The following is a 19,676-nucleotide window of genomic DNA, read 5'->3' as shown; positions in this document are numbered from 1 at the left end:
GCTTGAGGGAGCACAAAGTCTGGTCAGGCTGCTTCCATTTGAGCCCTGAGTAAACTTGTCTAGCCTCTGGCACCTTTCCATGTCATGGGAACCATCCATCTTACAGTGTGGAATGGAAACAGGATACAAACCAAGACAGTAAAAGTTCCTCCCAGGATGAGAAACTCTAAGCCCCGTGTTCCACTTTCATCCACTGACACTCATCTTCCTCTCGGTGTGAGGTAATCTGGTACATTGCTCCTGAGTCAAGGTCAGGAGTCATGTGTTTTTATGATGCAATAAGGGGCAGCTGCCCCATTCTGTTTTGGAAACCTTGGTGACATCACAGGCTAACCTCTGAACTCAGGCACCCAGTAAAAGGGAACACTGAGTCAGAAGAGCCTTAGTCACAGGCTTCTGAAATCTAAGGTAGAAGAGCCATGAGGTCATCCAGGCTATTCCCTGCAGGGCTGCTCTGATTCTATCAGGCTTGGGTTTAAATGACTCAAGGAATTCTCTCGGGAAATTAATCTATTGGAGCAGCTGTTACTAACAGTGCATTTGCTGCTCTTCAACCAAAGCTTCAGCCTGGTTCTCCTGACATTCCCAACTATTCCTGCTTCCAGGAGGTAGCATTGTCTCTCCTTACAAGAGTTCCCAGGTAGAATGGCCTGGGGTGTGGAAAGGAGCATGCTGCCTTCTCTTTATTCACAGGCCTGTAGCTTGTCCAAGTGTGACCCAGGAAGACTGACAGCTGGGAGATTCAGCTAAATAAACAGTGTCCCTGAACATGCAGCTTTCCATTACAATAACACATACGCCAAGATGTTAAGGAGTCAAGGAAGACTTCAACAAAGCCCAGAGAAGCCACCTCTGTTTGGGTTTCAGCAGCTGTCTGCCCGTGGAAGGCTCCAGAGTCACTGACACGTATTTATATCTCCATTTTGCTAACGTCATAAGGAACAAACATGTTCAGATCTTCCCCAGAGGTACAAGGCCATTTGTAGTTCTTCAAATTAAAGGGGGAAGGGCAGAAGAAAAAGAGTTTATGCACCAAATCATCTGTGAGCACAGCCAGAGCAGTTTTTAATTTGCCTAATGATAACCCTTGATTTAGAGATTTGTCTCTAACCGTTCCCATAGCAGACATGTTGGCAACATGAAATGCTGGTGGCTTTCATTCAGGAGGAGCAGGATCTGAGAAGCAAATGTCACAATTTCCAAACAGCCCCATCATGAGAGTGCATGGAGCAGTTTCTGAAGTGCTTCCAGGAGGCAGGAGGGGCTGCCAGGTGCAAAGCCCTCACTTCAGCGGCAGCTCTGTAGACATGTCCAGTTACCAGGGGGCTCCTCTGGGGTCTGGATAAATGGTCCGAAAGGTTAGGTTTACTCTCCGTTCTCTAGAGTGGTATTCCTTGGGCACTCGGTGCTAAATGGAAATATAAACAGTTGTCTGGTGTAAATATAGATGCATTTCTTTTTTGTTGTTCAACATGATTTACAGCTTATGTATGAAGATATGGAAATAGTCCCATTTTGTCCCTGTCTAAATGAGCAGCACTTAGTTCAACTGTCCTGTGGGACAAGGTCTCCTCCTCTGAAACAAATTCCCAGCTGATCCCAGCAGGCTGTGCCAGTGCCCTGGCAGCAAGGCATGTCTACCTTTTCTTACTGTTGCTTGTACTCTAAATCTTATTTAATATGACCTCACCCACACTGACCTAGAATAGTTGTGGTACAATGAGGCCCAAGAAGGCAGCCACTGAGGTTACTTAAAGGTAAATTAGTGTCTGTCGCCTTGAGTGGTCAGCAGGCACAGTGACTAGTGGCTCCAAAGGCAGCACAGATGTGGACACCTCCATCACTACAAAAACTTCAACCAGAAACCTCTGCTGAGAGGTCTGTTCTGACCAACTCCTTGCACATGACATCACTTTATTGCTATGAGTGGAAGCACTTGCTTCCTTGCTTATGTGTACTTCAAAATGGCTACTCCTCAGCTAGGGCAGAAGCTGCCTCCAGAAAGTGGACTACTGGTTCTTGCAAGTCCTCACCTGCCAGTCAGCTTGAGTGGCTCCTTCCATGATTAGCAAGGTCCCGTGATCCAATGGTATCTTCACTCTTTCCACATACGTGTAGTCTCCATTCTCTTCCTAGAAGACAGCAGCCATCCAACTGAAGTTTTTGTTTATATGGTCAAGAGACAAGAGAACCTGGAAGCAGTTACTCTGCCAGACTGTGGGAGCTCGATGACAGGCCAGCTGTTCTACCTCTCTATTCCTTATATACTTACTTGTAACACGGGGACAGAGACAGCACCTACTACATAGGGCCGATCTGTGTCTCCAACGATGTGTGTAAATGACTTGGGGATTGGCAACAAGAAGAAGTGTGTAAGAGTTAGTTGTGGATACTGTTCCCCAGAGAAGCTCACCCTGACCTAGAAGGGAGGTAAGACTCACTTACCCCTGCCATACAGTGCTATAAGTCAACATCATGGGAGGAAACAGCTTTTGACCAAGGCATGCTTCACCAGGCAATGATATGCTAATTCACTAATTTGTAATTACTTTAGACCAGTGGTTCTCCACCAACCTAATGCTACGACCCTTTAATATAGTTTTTTCAGGTTGTGGGGACCCCCAACCATAAAATTATTTTTATTGCTACTTCATAACTGTAATTTTGCTACTGTTATGAATTATAATATAAACATGTATGTTTTCTGATGGTCCTGGGTGACTCCTGTGAAAGGGTGGTTTGACACCCAAAGGGGTGTGACCCACAGGTTGAGAACCACTCCTTTAGAAGTAACCTCAGTCCTTTCCTTGGCTACTCTAGGTGTTTGAGAGCTGTATTCCTGCCTCTTTCCAAACAGGAATTCTAGCAATCACAGGAACTTCTCATAGAAAGGAGTTCTGGCTTGATTAGACCATGTTGTCAGTGAAACCTGGTTGTTTGATGTTTGTGCTTCAGAGAGCAGATACAGATCCTGGACACTAGGAGCACAGTGGGCAGCTCAGCTCAAGAGCCTGACACTGTCACCACAGCACACCTGCAGAGAAGTCAGTGGGTGGTTTGCTCCTCTCAGAGCTACTGGCAGCAGTGAAGAGCCATGAAGAGTTCTGGGTAAGACTGAGGGAGACCTGAGTTTCCTGGTTTCTTCACAGACAATGGGCCTATCCAGTTCATCTGCCTCCCTTCCCATGCAATGGTTACACTTGAGTTACTGCAGGATTTACTGTAGTGCAAATCTGTTTATGTTTATTGCTGCAGGGGTCTTTCTGAGAACTTAGCTGTTTACAGTGACTTCCCCCAGGAAAATCTAAAATCAAAACAATACTGAACTTGTATAAACAGTCTACATTCCAGGGCCCAACCCTTGGCAGTGACTTTGTCAAGGACAGCCAGAATTTTTACAGACAGAAGACATAAGCAATGTGTGAAACAACGTTTGATCGGTTGGTTGGCTTTGTTTTGTGTCTGCCACCTTTTCTCTTCCAGGAATAAGTAACCACCAAAACACTGACCAACTCAGCCTCCCAGAGCACACTGGGAAGTCACTCTGCTCACGGAGGCTCACACCTGCCTCCACAACCGCCCCCACTTGAGAAGGCAAGAGTCAGTGCTTGGAAAAAGCGTGCCGTGCAAAGGAGAAGAGTGCCTTGCTGAAGAAACGGCAGCAAAAGAAGGGGTCCATCCTCCATGACATTACAGGGCTATCAAGGCTTAACACAGACTGAGAGGCAGCTCAGCTCAAGTTAAGACTTGGCTGGAGGCAGAAGGGTCCTCTCCTGCTTTCTACAGAATCAGGTAGGGCAACAGGGCATGAATCTGTAAACTGTACAGACTCTAGGAGGAGACAGTGAAATGACGCTCAGAAAGACTTCCTGACCACACAGGGTAATTCCGAGATCTTCTAGAACATCCACAACACTGTGGGGAGGTGGAGGCACTGAAGGCAATGGGTGGAGAGGTGAAACTGTAATTCCGTCTGGAACCATGAAGCAGGAGTGCACCTGAGAGTTGAAAGAGAATTCCACATTCAAGAGGCTAACATCAGCATCGACAGAACCGACTTGATGTTCTTAAGATCTGCTTGTTCAAGCAAGAGAAATTTCAGGCGTATTTTGAACACAAAATATACAGCATAGCCACTAGCCACACCAAAAGACAGATCCTCAAGAGTGAGCATTCAGTGGTCAGAATGGAATAGGGTAGAGTATTGCTCACCTCAGCATGTGCTATGAGAGGTGATATTGTTTCTCAGCTACTTACAATTTATTCCTCCTAACACCAGTGGCTCAGAAAACAAACTCCTAACTACAGGAGATGGACAGTAAAGAAGGCAAGAGAGCCTCCCAATGTGGCAGAGCTCATTAATGGACCTATCTTTTAAGACAGAGCAGCAACTGGGGATAGTGACACTCTAATTTCCCACCTAAGAAGCAGATAGAAGACTGGGGTGATGTGGGGAGCAGGGGTCACACTGTCAGAGAAGCTCACTCATGGCTGCCAATGGCTTCATTACTAAAGCATACCTATGTGACCCTCTACTGTACCCAGGCAAAACAAAATACACACACACACACACACACACACACACACACACACACACACATACACACACACACACAGCTTAAGATAAAAATGTCTGTCCCTGATACTAGATAAAAGAAGCTTCTAAGGAAACAGTCAAGCTATGGGGGACTGAGTGGTGACTGCAGATGCTCTAGAATTTTTCACATACTGAAATCTTATAACTAGGAGGAAAACCACAAATGGCGTATTTTTCTATCAGTGCTAAAGAGTGCTCTCAGTCTCAAGCACAGCAGTCCATCTGAATCCTCAGGTACTCTTCCCTGAGGAATGCTGTGGCTTTGCATACTCCTGCCCCATCCTACCAAGATGCTACCATATTCGGTTTCCTCAGGAAGACAGTACTTAGAAGATCCTGGGTGTTCACTGCTATGTCATTACTGACCATCACAGACGAGAAGCTAGACAATTTCCTTCTCAGTAAAAGGTAATGCACAGTATGCAATCTAGATTTCTCAGCTAATTACCTCTTTCCTGTCCTAAATTGGTATTAGACATCTCACCCATCATTACTTCAAAACCTTCACATTTTCCTTCTAGAATACTTCATAACTTGTGTAAGGAGTGTAAATCCAACTTCTTAGTGTCAACTTTCCTGTTCTCACAACGATGGAAGGGACATGTGTGGCTGCTCCTTAGAAATACACTCTACAGACTAAGACAGGTAGACAGATGCTAAGTGACTAAAGAAAGTGTCAGTAATACAAGAAACCCCATCCTCCTGCCCTCCAGAGTTCACAGGCAGCATTCCATCCATACAATCATCCCCATTTTTTTAATGTATGAGCACTTGGCTATCTTTAAGCATATAACAGAGCTGGGCACAGTGGCACACACCTTTAATCCCAGCTCTCAGGGAGGCAGAGGCAGGCAGATCTCTGTGAGTTTGAGGCCAGCCTTGTCTATAAAGTGAGTCCGGGACAGCCAAGGCTACACAGAGAAACCCTATCTCAAAAAACAAAGACAAACAAATAAAAAAAAAGTTCAAAAAATATTGTCATGTACTGTTCCTTTGAGCCAGCATATTCACAGAAATGTCTGACAACCTCTGTGTCAGACATTATACCTGACACAGTGCTGGGACACAGCAGCAAAGAGTGCATTGTGAGACTGAGATTTTAATATGGGCCAGTATTACCGATTTGCTGTTGCTGTTGTTTTTAAAGGAATACGAAAGGTTACTGCAAGTAGAATTGAGGTAAAACATCGCTAAACAGTAATGTCTTGGATAGAGTTTTAAAGATGGATTCTGGGCCAAGGTCTGACCTTCAAGGTGCTTGCTTTACAGGGCCGAGCTGCTTTCTTACAATGCCTCCAGCAATCTGTAATTCCACAAGGGAAATACAGCAGTACCGATCTTTTCTCTGCTGTGGTCTCTCTCCAGTGTGCTGGGGGAGTTAGCACTTTCCTAACTCACTGGTGACTGCAGATTTAAGCCGGCAAGCCATTCCCTTTGACATAAGTCCTGCAGGTACCATTCTTGTTTTCTGTTTGCCCTTTAATTGTTATTTGTTGTTGAATGAAGAATTTCTGGACTTGACTCCACTGACCTTTCTTTGACCTCTTTCATGAGTTTTATGCTTAGAAAGGCTTTTTCTATCCTGAGGAAAGTTAAATATACAACTGCATTTCCTTTAGTCAAAAAAAAAAAAAAAAAAAAGTCAACATTTTTCAGATTTAACTCTTTAGTCTCCTCGGCATTTTTGTTTGTTTTCCATACCTTTGGGGGTGGGAGAGAAGGTGGCTAGGTTTCATGCACGGCAGGTAAGCACTCTACCTCTGAGCTAACCCCAGACCAGTGTTCTCAACCTTCTGTAACCCTTTGCTACAGTTCCTCGTTTTGTGGTGACCTCCAACCATAAAATTATTTTCACTGTTACTTCATAACTGCGATTTGCTACTGTTAAGAACTGTAATGTAAAGATCTGATATGCAGGATCTCTGTTAGGTGACCTCTGTGAAAGTACTGTTGGATCCACCAAGGGGGTTGAGACTCACAGGTTGAGACTCACTGCCATAGCCCGAATGTCTCTCCTATAACAATATCTAAGTACTTAATGGGAGCCCCCTGCTGGACTTGTGGACAGGCTTACTGTGCTGATACCACGGTGGAGGTGAGCACGTGGGCACTACAGGCACCATACATAGCCAGCACTAACAGTGGCTGCAAACCCGCGGGGAGAGAGGCGCTCTCCACTCCTCATAAGCAAAGGGGAGTAGAATGAAAAGCTGCCAGGAGGCAGGGCAGCAGGTGAGCGCAGATCCGTGAGTGCTCAGACCCTCAGTCACTTCCTCACACTACTTCCTCTGTGAGGTGAGCTCCACTCCTCAAGTCCTGCCACACTGTCGCCTCACGACATGGCACATTCACCTTACTGAATGAAACCACCACCAAGGAGCACGAAAGAGATACAGCCAGGAGTTACAGAGCGGGAAGTGGGGATCCTGAGGAGCTGAGGGTCTGCAGATAGAGATGAATGCTGTTGAGGAGCAGCCCCTCTCACTGTTCACGAGTGTTGTCTCATCTTCTGGCTTTTCTGGGGGAAAAGCTAAGTGGGGTTTTTATAGGAAATATCCAGTTTTAAATGTGGTGTTAGGAGTTGGTTTGATGCTTGTATTTTTTTCCCCATCTTTTTTTAAATTTATTTTTTATTTAATTACAGTTTATTCACTTTGTATCCTAGCTGTAGCCCCCTCCCTCAATCCCTTCCAATCCTATCCTCCTTCCCTCATCTCCTACCATGCCCCTCTTCAAGTCCACTGATAGGGGAGGTCCTCTTCCCCTTCTATCTGACCCTAGCTTAACAGGTCTCATCAGGACTGGCTGCATTGTGCTCCTCTGTGGCCTGGTAAGGCTGCTCCCCCCTCAGGGGGAGGTGGTCAAAGAGTCAGCCACAGAGTTCAAGTCAGAGACAGTCCCTGTTCCCACTACTAGGGAACTCACTTGGATACTGAGCTGCCATAGGGTACATCTGAGTAGGGGTTCTAGGTAATATCCATGAATGGCCCCTGGTTGGAGTATCAGTCTCAGAAAAGACCCCTGGGCCCAGATATTTTGGTACTGTTACTCTCCTTGTGGAGTTCCTGACCTCTTTGGGTCTTACTATCTCCCCCTTCTTTCATAAGATTCCCTGCACTCTGCCCAAAGTTTGGTTTTGAGTCTTAGCATCTGCTTTAATACACTGCTGGGTAGTCTTTCCAAGGCCCTCTGTGGTAGGGTCTTGTCCTGTTTCCTGTTTCCTCCTTCTTCCAATGTCCATCCTGTTTGTCTTTCAGAGTGAGGATTTATTATCTTACCCAGGGTCCTCCTTCTTGCTTGGTTTCTTTAGGTGTACAGATTTTAGTATGTTTATCCTATATTATATGTCTAGCATCCACTTATAAGTGAATATATACCATGTGTGTCTTTCTGCTTCTGGGATACCTCACTCAAGATGATCTTTTCTAGATCCCACCATTTGCCTGCAAATTTCATGATTTCCTTGTTTTAATTGCTGAGTAGTAGTCCACTGTGTAAATGTACCACAATTTCTGTATCCATTCCTGCATTAAGGGACATCTGGGTTGTTTCCAGGTCCTGGCTATTATGAATAAAGCTGCTATGAACACGGTTGAACAAATGTCCTTACTGTGTACTTGAGTATATTTTGGATTTATGCCTAGGAGTGGTATAGCTGGATCTTGAGGAAGCACTATCCCTAATTGTCTGAGAAAGCGCCAGATTCATTTCCAAAGTAGTTATATAAGTTTACATTCCCACCAGCAATGGAGGAGGGTTCCCCTTTCTCCACATCCTCTCCAGCATGTATTGTCACTTGAGTTTTTGATCTTAGCCATTCTGATGGGTGTAAGGTGAAATCTCAGGGTCATTTTGATTTGCATCTCCCTGATGACTAAGGACATCGAGCATTTCTTTAAGAGTTTCTCTGCCATTCTATATTCCTCTACAGAGAATCCTGTTTAGCTCTATACCCCATTTTTAAATTGGGTTACTTGATTTGTTGCTTTTTAACTTCTTTAGTTCTTTATATATTCTGGATATTAGCCCTATATTAGTCAGATATAGGGTTGGTGAAGATCCTTTCCCAGTCCATATGCTGTCATTTTGTTCTGATGACAATGTCCTTTGCTTTACAGAAGCTTTTCAGTCTCATGAGGTCCCATTTATTGATTGCTGATCTTAGAGCCTGTGCTGTTGGTGTTCTGTTCAGGAAGTTGTCTCCTGTGCCAATGAGTTCTAGGCTCTTCCCCACTTTTTCTTCTAATTGATTTAATGTATATGGTTTTATGTTGAGGTCTTTGATTCCACTTGAACTTTAGTTTTGTCTGATGCTTATATTTTGATGCTAATTACTGCCCTATCCTTGCTGTGTAAACCTGCCATTATCCCTGATTGGTTAATAAAAAAGGCCTATACCTGGGCAGGGTGGAAGGAAGTAGATGTGGTTAAGGTTCCTGAACTCTGGGAACAAGAGAATTACAGAAAGGAGACAGACAGGAAGAGAGGAGGAAGGAGAGCACAATGGGTTAGAGTGGAGAAGAAACCATGTTGGCTGGGAGAAAGGACTCCAAGGATAGTGTAAAAAGAAACAGCAAGATGAAAAATATATGTAAGTATTTATAAGATTATGGATGGAAGGTAGCCCAGTTAAAAATGGTTAAGGCGGATGGCATTGGCTGGGAGATAGATGGGGAGGTTACTGAGACAGTGTAGGTGGAATATCTGCCCAGCTCAAGGTTTTATAAAATCAGCATTTATAAAATCTAACATGTATCTGTGTCTTATTGATTGTGATATTGGGTTAAATAATACCACCGTAATAATTATAGGGATAACAATAAACATTATTAGCCCAATGCCATTTAACTTACAACAACAATGTGGAGAGCTAAGGCCAGACCAAGCACAAGGTCTTCCCAGCAGTGCTGCTGTAGGACCCAGCTATCTCCTTCCAGTCCTACACTTGCCACTCCAGCCAGCCTGCAACTGCTGTCATTGCTGTTTTTCCTTGGCTCCCCCCTTACTGCTCCACATGCCACTGTCTTCATAGATCAGTCTTTGTCTCCCCCACAACAGAAATGGCTGTTCAGACAACATGCTTCCCAGTGTGCACTGCATTGACAGCAGTGTTTGATCCTGTACACCTCTTCAAGCCTCAGAAGAGCTATTTAAGAAAGCTCCCATCTTGTTACAAGATCTTAACAAAAACAAACCGTAAATGAGAGAAAGGACAAAAGAAACAAAGCAAGCCTGCTACCTGCTTCTCATTTCCCAAGCCCACAGGAAGCCCCAGGCACATGGCAATTCCTAGTTTCTGGGCTGGCAGCATCAGGGGAGACTCACTGGCTACAGCTGCCCTGGAAGCCCAGACCCAACTTGCAATTAAACAGGAAGTAGTGAGCATGCCTAGTAGGCAAAGAGAGAAGTCAGGAGAACAACCATACAGTGACTAGTGGGAACCCTGTGCAGGCCAGGTGTAGATAGTGTACACTCCTGACAATCTGGTTATGGGTTCCATCCTGCCCATTGTTCAAGCAGCAGCAATTGACTTTTCTGAGCTAGCAAGCCAAATGACAGAAACAGACCCAAGGCTGGGACTATATGCTCCTTTTCCTCTGTTCTCTTGTTCTGGATGGGAATGCATATCCCATGGCTTTACATAGTACTCATTAATGAATTATTAGTTTAAGTCCAACAAATAGTTTCTAAGCGGTCCTATGCAATGAGCTGATGCTATGTCTGTTATTACCCTATCTGTACAATGAGGCCAGGAACAGCACTAACAAGATTCAGGACAGATGAAGGGTAAAGCTTTTAGAATGCAGCCTAGAAGACAGGCAACACCCTATGATGGCTGTTATCAGCTTTTTACCTAGTGGTGGTCTCTCACAAATGAAGCCAAGGCTTTCATAGTCAGTGGCCTACTTTACATGTGTAAATTTCAGGCATCTTAAACCCAGCATGTACAAAAAAGAATTCCTGGGGCTAGGAAGGTAGCTCAGAGGTTAAGAACATTTGATACTCTTGCAGAGAACCTGGGTTGGGTTTCCCACACCCACATGGTGGCTCATAACTGCTACTCAAGTTTCAGGGGATCCTATGCCCTTTTCTGGATACCTGGCATGCAAATGGTATGTAAATATACATGTAAACAAGACATAAAAATGAGTCTTTAGAAAAAAGAAGCAACCTCTTTATAAAAGGGCAAAATCAAATCAAGAAATCCCCTTCGCCCACCATCTGAATTAACAGCACCTCCACCCACCAACCACTCAAGCCAGAAATATATAGAGTCATTCTTGATTGTTGCCCCACATCTGAAACACTGGCACGTTCTGCTGCTTCATCCCCCAAAACATACTTCTAATCCACTCACTTCTCTTCCACCCACAGCATCTGGCTCAAAGTAGCAGCCTCCCACTGGGGCTACTCCTCCCCAGGTAGTCACCTGCTCTTACCTGCCCCACTGCTATCCATACAGGGCCACAGTTAAACATGGAAATGGATCATGTCCCAGCCTCCACTGCACATAGAATAAAACCCAGACTCCTTCTGTTGTATAGCTCCTGGGACGTCTATCTTCCTCTCACTCAATGTCACACCTTCCCCAGAGTTTAAGCACAGTATCTGACACACAGTAGGTACAAGTTAATACTCGTTGGTGGGGAGGAGGAAGGCTGGTGCCACTCCTAAAGTTACTCCCTACCATTTGGACACTGGACAGAAGGGTGACATTGATTACAGCTGAGGACACCCAGGGAAAAGGCAGTTTTGGCATCTGGATAAGTGACAAAGAAGCCTGGGATGAAGGTGTCACTGAGAGATGGATGGAATCTTTAGACATCTCAACAAAGAACCAGTGGCAAGATAGCAGCAAGATAGGACAGAGGATTGTGCATGTCAGCATTCTTGAGGCAAGAGGATCATAAGTTCAAGGCTCCCCTAACTATATAGCAAGACCAAGTTTTATGAAAGAAAAAAAAAAAAGGAAAAGAGAGAGTGTGTGTAAAAGAGGAAAAGGAGGGAGAGACGAAGGCAAACAAAAAAAGTAGAGAGTGAAGACAACTATAATCTTAACAGTCCAAGAAGATGAAGGAGAAGGATTGAGAGTACAAGGCAAACTTTAGGCAAAAATATATCAAAAAAAGAAAACTAAGAATTATGATCATTTAGACACTGATTTGATGAGAATCAGGGAACAAAGAACTAAAAATAGCATTAACCTGACCAAGAAAATAGGGATACAATCAAGAGAAGTGGATTTATAGATGGTGGGATAGTGGTCTTTTTGGAGAAAATAATGGCTAACTTTAAAGCTGAATTTGGAACTTCCATATGCTATAATGAAGTAAAAACATCTCTCGAATATGGCAAAAGTGACAGAAGAACCTGGGATAAAAGATTGGCAAGTCATCCACCACACTGAAGGCAAGGCAGTGAGACCTGAGGAGCTCAAATAGAGCTTACTGCTGCTTACTGAAAGCACACACAGTGCTAAGCACTAAGAACACAGCGACAAGACAGAAAGGGACCTTTCTGTGTGGTATTTACAATTTAGAAACTCATACACTCCTGAAAAAATAAGAGAAAGATAACAAAGCCAAAGATAAGCTCTAATATCCATATTTAATCTGTCTTTGAATGTCAAGAAAGAAGAAAACGCAAAGGAGATAAGTAGTAACAAGAAAAGTACATGAATAATCCAGACAAGACAGGATTTCAGAAGCTGGTAAAAGAAAAAAAAAAAAAAAATGGGAGTTTTCATGCCTGCAAAAGGTGGAAACCAGTGAGTGGCAGTGCATAAGAAGATGATGGCTGAGGAAAGGCAGTGCGTTTGATTTCAGATAAGAGCATCCATGCGCTTCTACAGAGTAGAAGATGAAAAGATAATTCAAGAGGAGCTCAAATATAAGGAAAGGGAGACTATGTAGACAGCTCATGCCACCCAACCCTTCCTTTTCTCTCCCTCCCCTCCTTCTCGTTTCACATTTTCTTTGTGTGTGTACATGCACACACGGATGCACACAGGTGTGTATGTAAGTCAGAGGTCAGCTTTCAGCTTTCCCCCATACAGAGGCAGTCTCTGGCTCTCCGGCTCTGTTCTCTGCCACTTTACTCCACATGAACTGACACATGAGCTCAGTTCTCAGGAAGCCTGGGATTACAGGTGTGCATTACTACATACTGATTCTTTTTTCCAGACCAAATTCAACTTGTCAGGTTTTTATACAAAGTGCTTTTATCTGCTGGGCAGTCACCCTGGTTGGTTGCACTTGCATGTCTGCTCTTCTTTTCCCTACTAGGAGGGAAGCAAGTGCTGGGGAATTAATCCCAGGGCCCTGAAGGAACTACTACTGAGCTACACCACCATCCCCAAATCTGTTCTTCAGAGCCAAGATGTTGGAACATGGACAGGAGCAAGTAGAGCTTCCTCAACATAACAGATATAAAGGATATATGTTTTTCCCTAGCTCTCTGGCTCAGGGATCAGAAAACTGGTAAAACTGCTTGATAAGTATACTAAAAGCTGTTGTTGCTGCTTCTTCTCCTCTTCTTTTTCTTCGTCAATGATATTCTAAAAAGTAAGTGCAGCTACATGCTATACTATATAGCTACATGCTAAGGCCACATGTCCTTCTTTGCCCTATCTCTCAATGCATGGCTATACCAATAATGACTTTTTTGTTAACAATATCATTTCATTGCTGGTGGTTTTCCTCCGTGGTGTTTGTATTGCCTGTGAGCACCTGGCTGTGGGCACCGCTTCATGGGTCAAGTGCACCTGCAGGAATCCTCTACCTTGAAGTGGTTACTACAGCACTGGATGCAGGGGGGCTCTTGTGCACAGTGGTGAGAAGAGAACTACACAACAAAGGGATGGAATCCCACTAAGTCATCTCTGTGGTTATTCTGCTGACTCAACCCACAGTGAAGTGACAGCATCCTGGGCATTGATCTGAAGCACATTACGTTAAAAACAGAAGCAGCTGCCTCTGAAATGAGATCTGGAAAAGCAAAGCTTTGTTGACCACAGAGCTTCATGGCTCAAGACCAGCAGCTTGAAATTCACCTGCCCAGCAACCCTTTGATTTTTACCATTTCCCCTTGGTTTTTGGCATTCAATGGGTTTGAAAGGTTCTGCTGAGTAAATGAGAAAACTGAGCAGAAAGGGCAGGTGGATATAACCAGTCACACAGGCCAGGCACACTCACTGATCCCTGGGGAGCACACCAGTGCCTTGCTGGCTCACACTGAGGTCTGGAGGCCGGGGTGGTCCTTTGGCAGTTCTCTACAGGCACCAGGACACTGCAGCCCACACCAGCAAGCAGATCCCTGCACTTCCTCCTCAACCAGACATGCTAAAAAGGAACGGAATCCAGAGGACAGCACTTGCTGACAGAGTGTACTACTCAGATTTATGGCTGGTACAGTCTGGGGGCCTGGACGGAGCAGGTACTGAACTGAAGCAACAGCAAGCCTGGGTTTACCCTCACAGCTGTAGCCGTTCCAGCTACCCTGGATGTAGCCTGACGTCTGTGATAAGGGTGCCATTTTCAGTAGCACACACTTCCTAGAAATGGAGTCTGAAGGAAGTACTATCATGAAAGAGCTTCACCCAAGAGTGCAGCACTAGAAACACCTCTAAGAGCAGGAAAGCACATCCAGCCACTCCTGGCATCCAGCTGACCACAGTCATTATAGAGGTGAACCTCTATAATGACAGAGCACTCCTTCCCAGACCACTCATAGACATGATCTGATGACTCATAACCTGCCTGCTCTTGCTCAGTGGGAAACACTGTCACATGATAAGGCAGAAAGCAATCAATCAAAAAGTCATCTGGAGTCAACCTCTGATTCCCATACATATCCACACAAGAATATATCCTTCCCCAATATTAAAAAAAACAAAACAGCTTAATCTAGGGTTGGCAAGATGACTCAGCAAGTAAAGGCTCATATCATCCAGCCTGATGAGCTGAGTTTGATCCCCAGGACCCACGTGATGGAAAGGAGACAACCAACAAACTCCTCCAAGCTGCCTTCTAATCTCCACAGGTGCTATGTAACATGCACACCTTGATACATACAAACACACGCACCACACACGCCTATAATGCCATACCTATAATCAAACATTCAGAAGTTGAGGCAGGAGCATCCAAAATTCTAGTCCAACCTAGGCTACATGGTGAGATTCTTTACAAACAAACAAGCAAAAACAAAAAACAAAGAAACAAAAAATTGGGAACTAATTATTTCCTGACTATGTCAGGGCACAGCTTCTGACTGAGACAACATCTCAAGGAAGCAAATGACAACCCCAACTCTCCCAGAGTTTCAAGTCCTACAAGATGGTGTATCTTTGTTTACTCACCCCCGCTCTAAACCTGTGCACATTTACTTTCTCTTTCACACCCTGACTGTTAAAGGAGTTCAAAACCCCTTCACTATTTCTGAGCCAGTGGCTGCCCCTGTTCCCAAAATTCCACTATACTCATCACTATTCACTTCCTTTTTCAGCTCTTGATTAAGCCATCAGCATACCATTTAGAACAGCTCAAATCCACCGATTACTCCAACAATGTTCTTGGCAAAGCATTTTGATGATTCCCTTGAAGTCACTACCAATGATCATTTTTCCCTTTATGAGAGAAGAGTAAGCATAAAGTGTACAGGCAAGTGCTGTTTCCCAGCCCAGGTGATGAAACAGGAAGCAAAGAGGATCTTCTAATTTTCACTGGAGGGTGACTGAGAAGACCACAGTCATCAAGAAATTCAAGTGTTTCTTATAGGCTCTCAGGGCAGATGCTGTGATCAGATGGCCTATGAAAAAGGAAGGAGCCTGGATGGTGGTCAACTGTAACCCCAGCCCCGGGGAGGCTAACTGTGAGCCTGAGGCCAGGGTGGGTAAGACAAGCAAGACAATGAAAAGGACTGATGATGATAAGTGAAAATCGTATCAGAGGGGGCCACTGCCTGAGGTGGAAGCTGCCTCACTAATTTTGAACACTACAGCCCTATCCTGTCCAGTTTCCAAGGTTTAGCCACTCAGTGCCATAATATTTTAAATCTAAATATCTTCCTTCTCTCTAAAGTCCTGGAAAAAAAAAATCAATATTTATGATCAGGCTGACTTTTTAATACTCTAGTGTTCCCAGGAGTGTATAACAAATCATTTAGTGGTGTGTTCTCAGAGACTCTACCATTAATGTTGCTTTTACAGCCACTCCCTTCATAAGGCGCTGGGGAGAAGAATGGCCAGAGAGAAGCCCCTTTTTCCTCAACTCAATCATCTTGAGCCCCTCCCACAGGCACGATTCAGTTGACGAAAAAGAGCTCATCCAAGGCAATTTGCTACAAAAACAAGGCTTTTGGCATCTAACCCTCCAGTGCATCACAAACTTCCTGCTATTATCTAATAACCCCCCAGCCGTCACTGTTTCCATGGTAACCGACAGAGAAATAGCAGCCTGCCAAAGCAGCTTTTGTAGTTCCCTTTCTAGTTTGCTCTTCTGTATAGAATTAGAGTTAGCTAGGGAAAGAACTAGGCTAATCTTTACAAACAGGGACATGATGTAGTTTGGAAAGAACAACTGGGCTTAGGATATGTAGTACAGAAAAGCTTTCATGAACCCACTCTGATGGGGTGTAAAGATCTGTTGATGAGTATTTGGTAAGCTTTCCCTTATCTTTGAACAGGACAGGCTGACATTAGACAGTGTGATTTGACCCACAGAAAAGGCATCAGGTGCACAACAAGACCAAAGACATCCGCTGTGCCTCTAGTACTTACTGTCCCTAGAGGAAATAGCAGTTTACTCTAAAATCAAAATAAATGAGCAAGACTCACCTCTTCTCTGAGGACAGTGAAGGAAGGACAGGCACCTTGACATTCCATGTTTAACCCTGACAGCGTGGGCTCCACAAACCTGAGGGCCAGAGTTCTACCACCATCTCAGCAAGAGCGAAACTGTTTGAAATAGTAAGTAGAAAATGGGGCAGCTTTCAGAAGATCAGCAGCCAGACTACAGAAGCAACAGGCTGCAAAGCAAGCAGCTGCTACACAGGTGGAAGAGTCTGAATTGGTGTTACAAAACAAAACAAGGGCTGGAGAGATGGCTCAGAGGTTAAGATCATTGGCTGCTCTTCCAGAGGTCTTGAGTTCAGTTCCCAGCAACCACATAGTGGCTCACAACCATCTATGAGATGTGGTGTCCTCTTCTGGCATACAGGCATACATGCAGGCAGAACACTGCATACATAATAAACAAGCAAACAGATCTTTTTTAAAAAATCAAAACAATAACAACAAAAAACCAAAGAACCAAGACTACTTCTCTTGCTGGGCCTGGTGGTGATGCCTTTCCAGCACTGGGGAGACAGCGGCAGGAGAATCAAAAGCTCAAGGCCAGCCTCTGCTACAGGAGAGCCTATCTCAAAAACCAAACAAACAAAAAGTCTTTGAAGGTAGCACAGGAGATCCCCTGGCCCTCATCTGCCTTACATGAGGAAGCAGCTCAGCCAGGCAGGTGACAGCCTCTCATCTGATTGACCAGAGCAAATAGGTCTAAGCTGATAGGAGTGTGGGAGACTCCCTCCTACAACCACTAACTCAAATGCTTTGTGGGCAGACAGGAAAATTACAGCCAGTAGTGAGAGCCAGGTCCTAGAGTACCGAGAGTCAGTCCTTCAGCCCCGCACTGAAGAATGACTTATCCTGTTTAGAGTACACTTTCACTTTGGGTTATGAGTCACAAGGCTTACTCTCTAAGCTACTACCTCGATCTAGACGGAAAAACAAAGATTTGCAGAGCTGATTCCCTTGAATCCTTAAGGAAAGGGCCCATTTGCAAAAAAGATGTATGTCCTTAGAAATCCATGGTTGTCAACACAAAGAAAGGCTTCTGTGTCTGGCTACATTTATGAGGCTCCAGAATTTGGGGATCTATTAATGAAGCCTGAGTAAGTCCTCAAAAGTTTAAATGTGCTGTGTTTACTCAAGAGTGGAACTTCTAAGCTGTAATTATCAGTGTGTGATTCTCATCTCAAACACAGTAACATTCAGTTTCTCCATCTTAAACAAAAGTCAGAATTGAGAGTATGCACAAGAATTGTGCCAAACTCAATCAGTTAAAATGAGGCCAGAAGCCAAAACTTACCAGAGCCAGTAACCTGGGGTACCGACTGTTTCTTCCCAAACTCATTTCCACAGCCAACTTTATTTCAAGACCTCAGAAAAATTTTCTTACTTATGAGATGCATTACGTTTCATTAACTCAGCTGGCACAGCCGTCGGCCAGGGACTCACCCTCTTTCATTTCTCCCTGACCTGTGCTTTCCCCAGGTTCTTGAAAACAGTCTTCGGGAAGTCTGGGAGGAGTCAGCCTTGGTGTGGGCAGTCCCTCTCTCAAGCAGAGATTTGTTCCAACAGTCACACGCACAAACAATGCTGGATGTGTTTGTTATGCTTGCTGACCACACACCAGCCTACAGCACAACTCATTCTTGTTCACCATGTGTGGGGATTTGTTTTGTTTTGTTTGTGGTGCTATTATAACCCAGGTCTTGCACACCCACTCTAACACTGAGCTGTAGCCCCAGTCTCTGAGACAGGTCTTTCTATCAGGGAAGGAAGAGCTTCCATGCTGGAAGCAAAGACAGGAAGGGGTGTTTCTGGGCACTAACTAACTGCTAATGTTTATCAGTTGGGAATTGCATGTACATTGAAACTAGCTAGGCAGAAAGCATACTTTGGGAATTCTTAAGTTCCCATCTATAAATAGGACCTCAGTTTTTTTTTTTTATAATGGGGTGGTGCTGAATGTACGTGGGTAAAACAGTCACTGAAGACTTAAACACTTGGCAACAAAGCAAATAACTGTGAAGAACCAAGAGAGGGTGACATCAAAGCTTCCAGCACTGGGGCTGGAGGAGCTGCACCTCACTTATTCACAGCCCTACCTGCAGCCCCAGGATCTGCCTGGGAAACACTTCATATTCCATCCATCTGCTTGACAAGAATGTCTATAAAGCCATCAGGCATACAGAGCTCCTCCACTATCTGTAACATAGAGGAGCCGTAACAAGAACTCTTCATATGTGCAGCATGGAATCCAAATGCAGGCCCATGTATAGAAGTATAACCACGCCTAAAAGACACCAGCAAAGGCCAGGCAGTCTGGTGCACAGCTCTGATTCCCTAGTCCCCAAGAAGAGTTTTGGAGAATGTGGTCACGGTTCTTACACTGGTGACTAAGAATGCTCTACCAACAACCACCAAAGTTTAGATGGAAACAAAAGCAAAGCAAACCTCACCAATAGAAAGTATACCAACAAATGGAGTTTGAGGTCATATGTGCTAAATAATTCAATGTGCTATAAAATAGCATGCGTCGAAACCCAACGGCACTGCACAGGCCTGTTAACTGCATTCTTATGGAGGTATCTGATGCAGAACAAGCAGGAGCTCTGTCTGAGTAACAGTCAGGAGGCCTGAATTAGGTCATAATCAAAACACTGCCTGCTGGCCTTCCCCACTGCTGGGGCCTGGTTTAATGATGTGAGCTGAATAACCAGGAACTCTGAAAGCAGGATGACTTAGTAAGTTTCCTCTCCTGGAGTTTCTTCCAGCTTTCTATCTTTGTTCTAAGATTCACTTTTGATTCAAAACATTAGGGCTGGACTTGGGGGTCAAATGCCATGTACTCTATATGAGAGCCAGGGTGAAAAACTGAAATTCAAGTCTGTTTAGTCACTGCTCCCCAACTTCAACCTAGGCCTGACAGTCTGGTTTGAGCTTCGTCTCCCTCAAGAAGTCACAGGCTCACATGTCTTTCAGAGGAAGATTAAGAAGGGCACGAGGATCCTTCTGTTATTCTTCAGTAACACACAGCATGCATCACAGTTGCAACCACTTAAATGCTTTGTCTAATAGCTGCCTTGCATAGGATAAGGATTCTGTTTTTCCATCGGTGGTAATGGACCCACAGGACGTGGCATAGGGCACACGACTCCTGCTGGATAGGTAAATGCACAAGTGGGCATTTTGGAAGCCACATGATTCATGTGGAGGACACAATCAGTTGTACATGTT

General features: G+C 44.5%; 1 protein-coding gene across 3 annotated transcripts in view; it reads right to left on the bottom strand.

The window, feature by feature from the left end:
* Nucleotides 1–1,037: 1,037 nt before the first annotated feature.
* Alkbh3 (alkB homolog 3, alpha-ketoglutarate dependent dioxygenase) overlaps nt 1,038–19,676 on the bottom strand; it is a 34,905-nt gene continuing 16,266 nt past the window's right edge. For 2 of the 3 annotated variants that reach the window (XM_055599992.1, XM_055600001.1), the window contains exons 9-10: nt 2,034–2,132; nt 1,038–1,408 (exon numbers count right to left, since the gene is read on the bottom strand). In XM_055599992.1, the coding sequence (XP_055455967.1) occupies nt 1,316–1,408; nt 2,034–2,132 (192 nt within the window). In that variant the 3' untranslated portion in view covers nt 1,038–1,315. Of the gene's footprint in view, nt 1,409–2,033; nt 2,133–16,433; nt 16,554–19,676 lie in introns of those variants that run through there. The other variant, XR_008719329.1, reaches the window with a different exon arrangement.

Source organism: Psammomys obesus, unplaced genomic scaffold, assembly GCF_907164565.1.
Source record: "Psammomys obesus unplaced genomic scaffold, mPsaObe1.curated_primary_1811, whole genome shotgun sequence".
NCBI lineage: Eukaryota > Metazoa > Chordata > Mammalia > Rodentia > Muridae > Psammomys > Psammomys obesus.
Note: the sequence above shows the minus strand (reverse complement) of the source record. Positions and strands in the feature narration are given on the sequence as shown.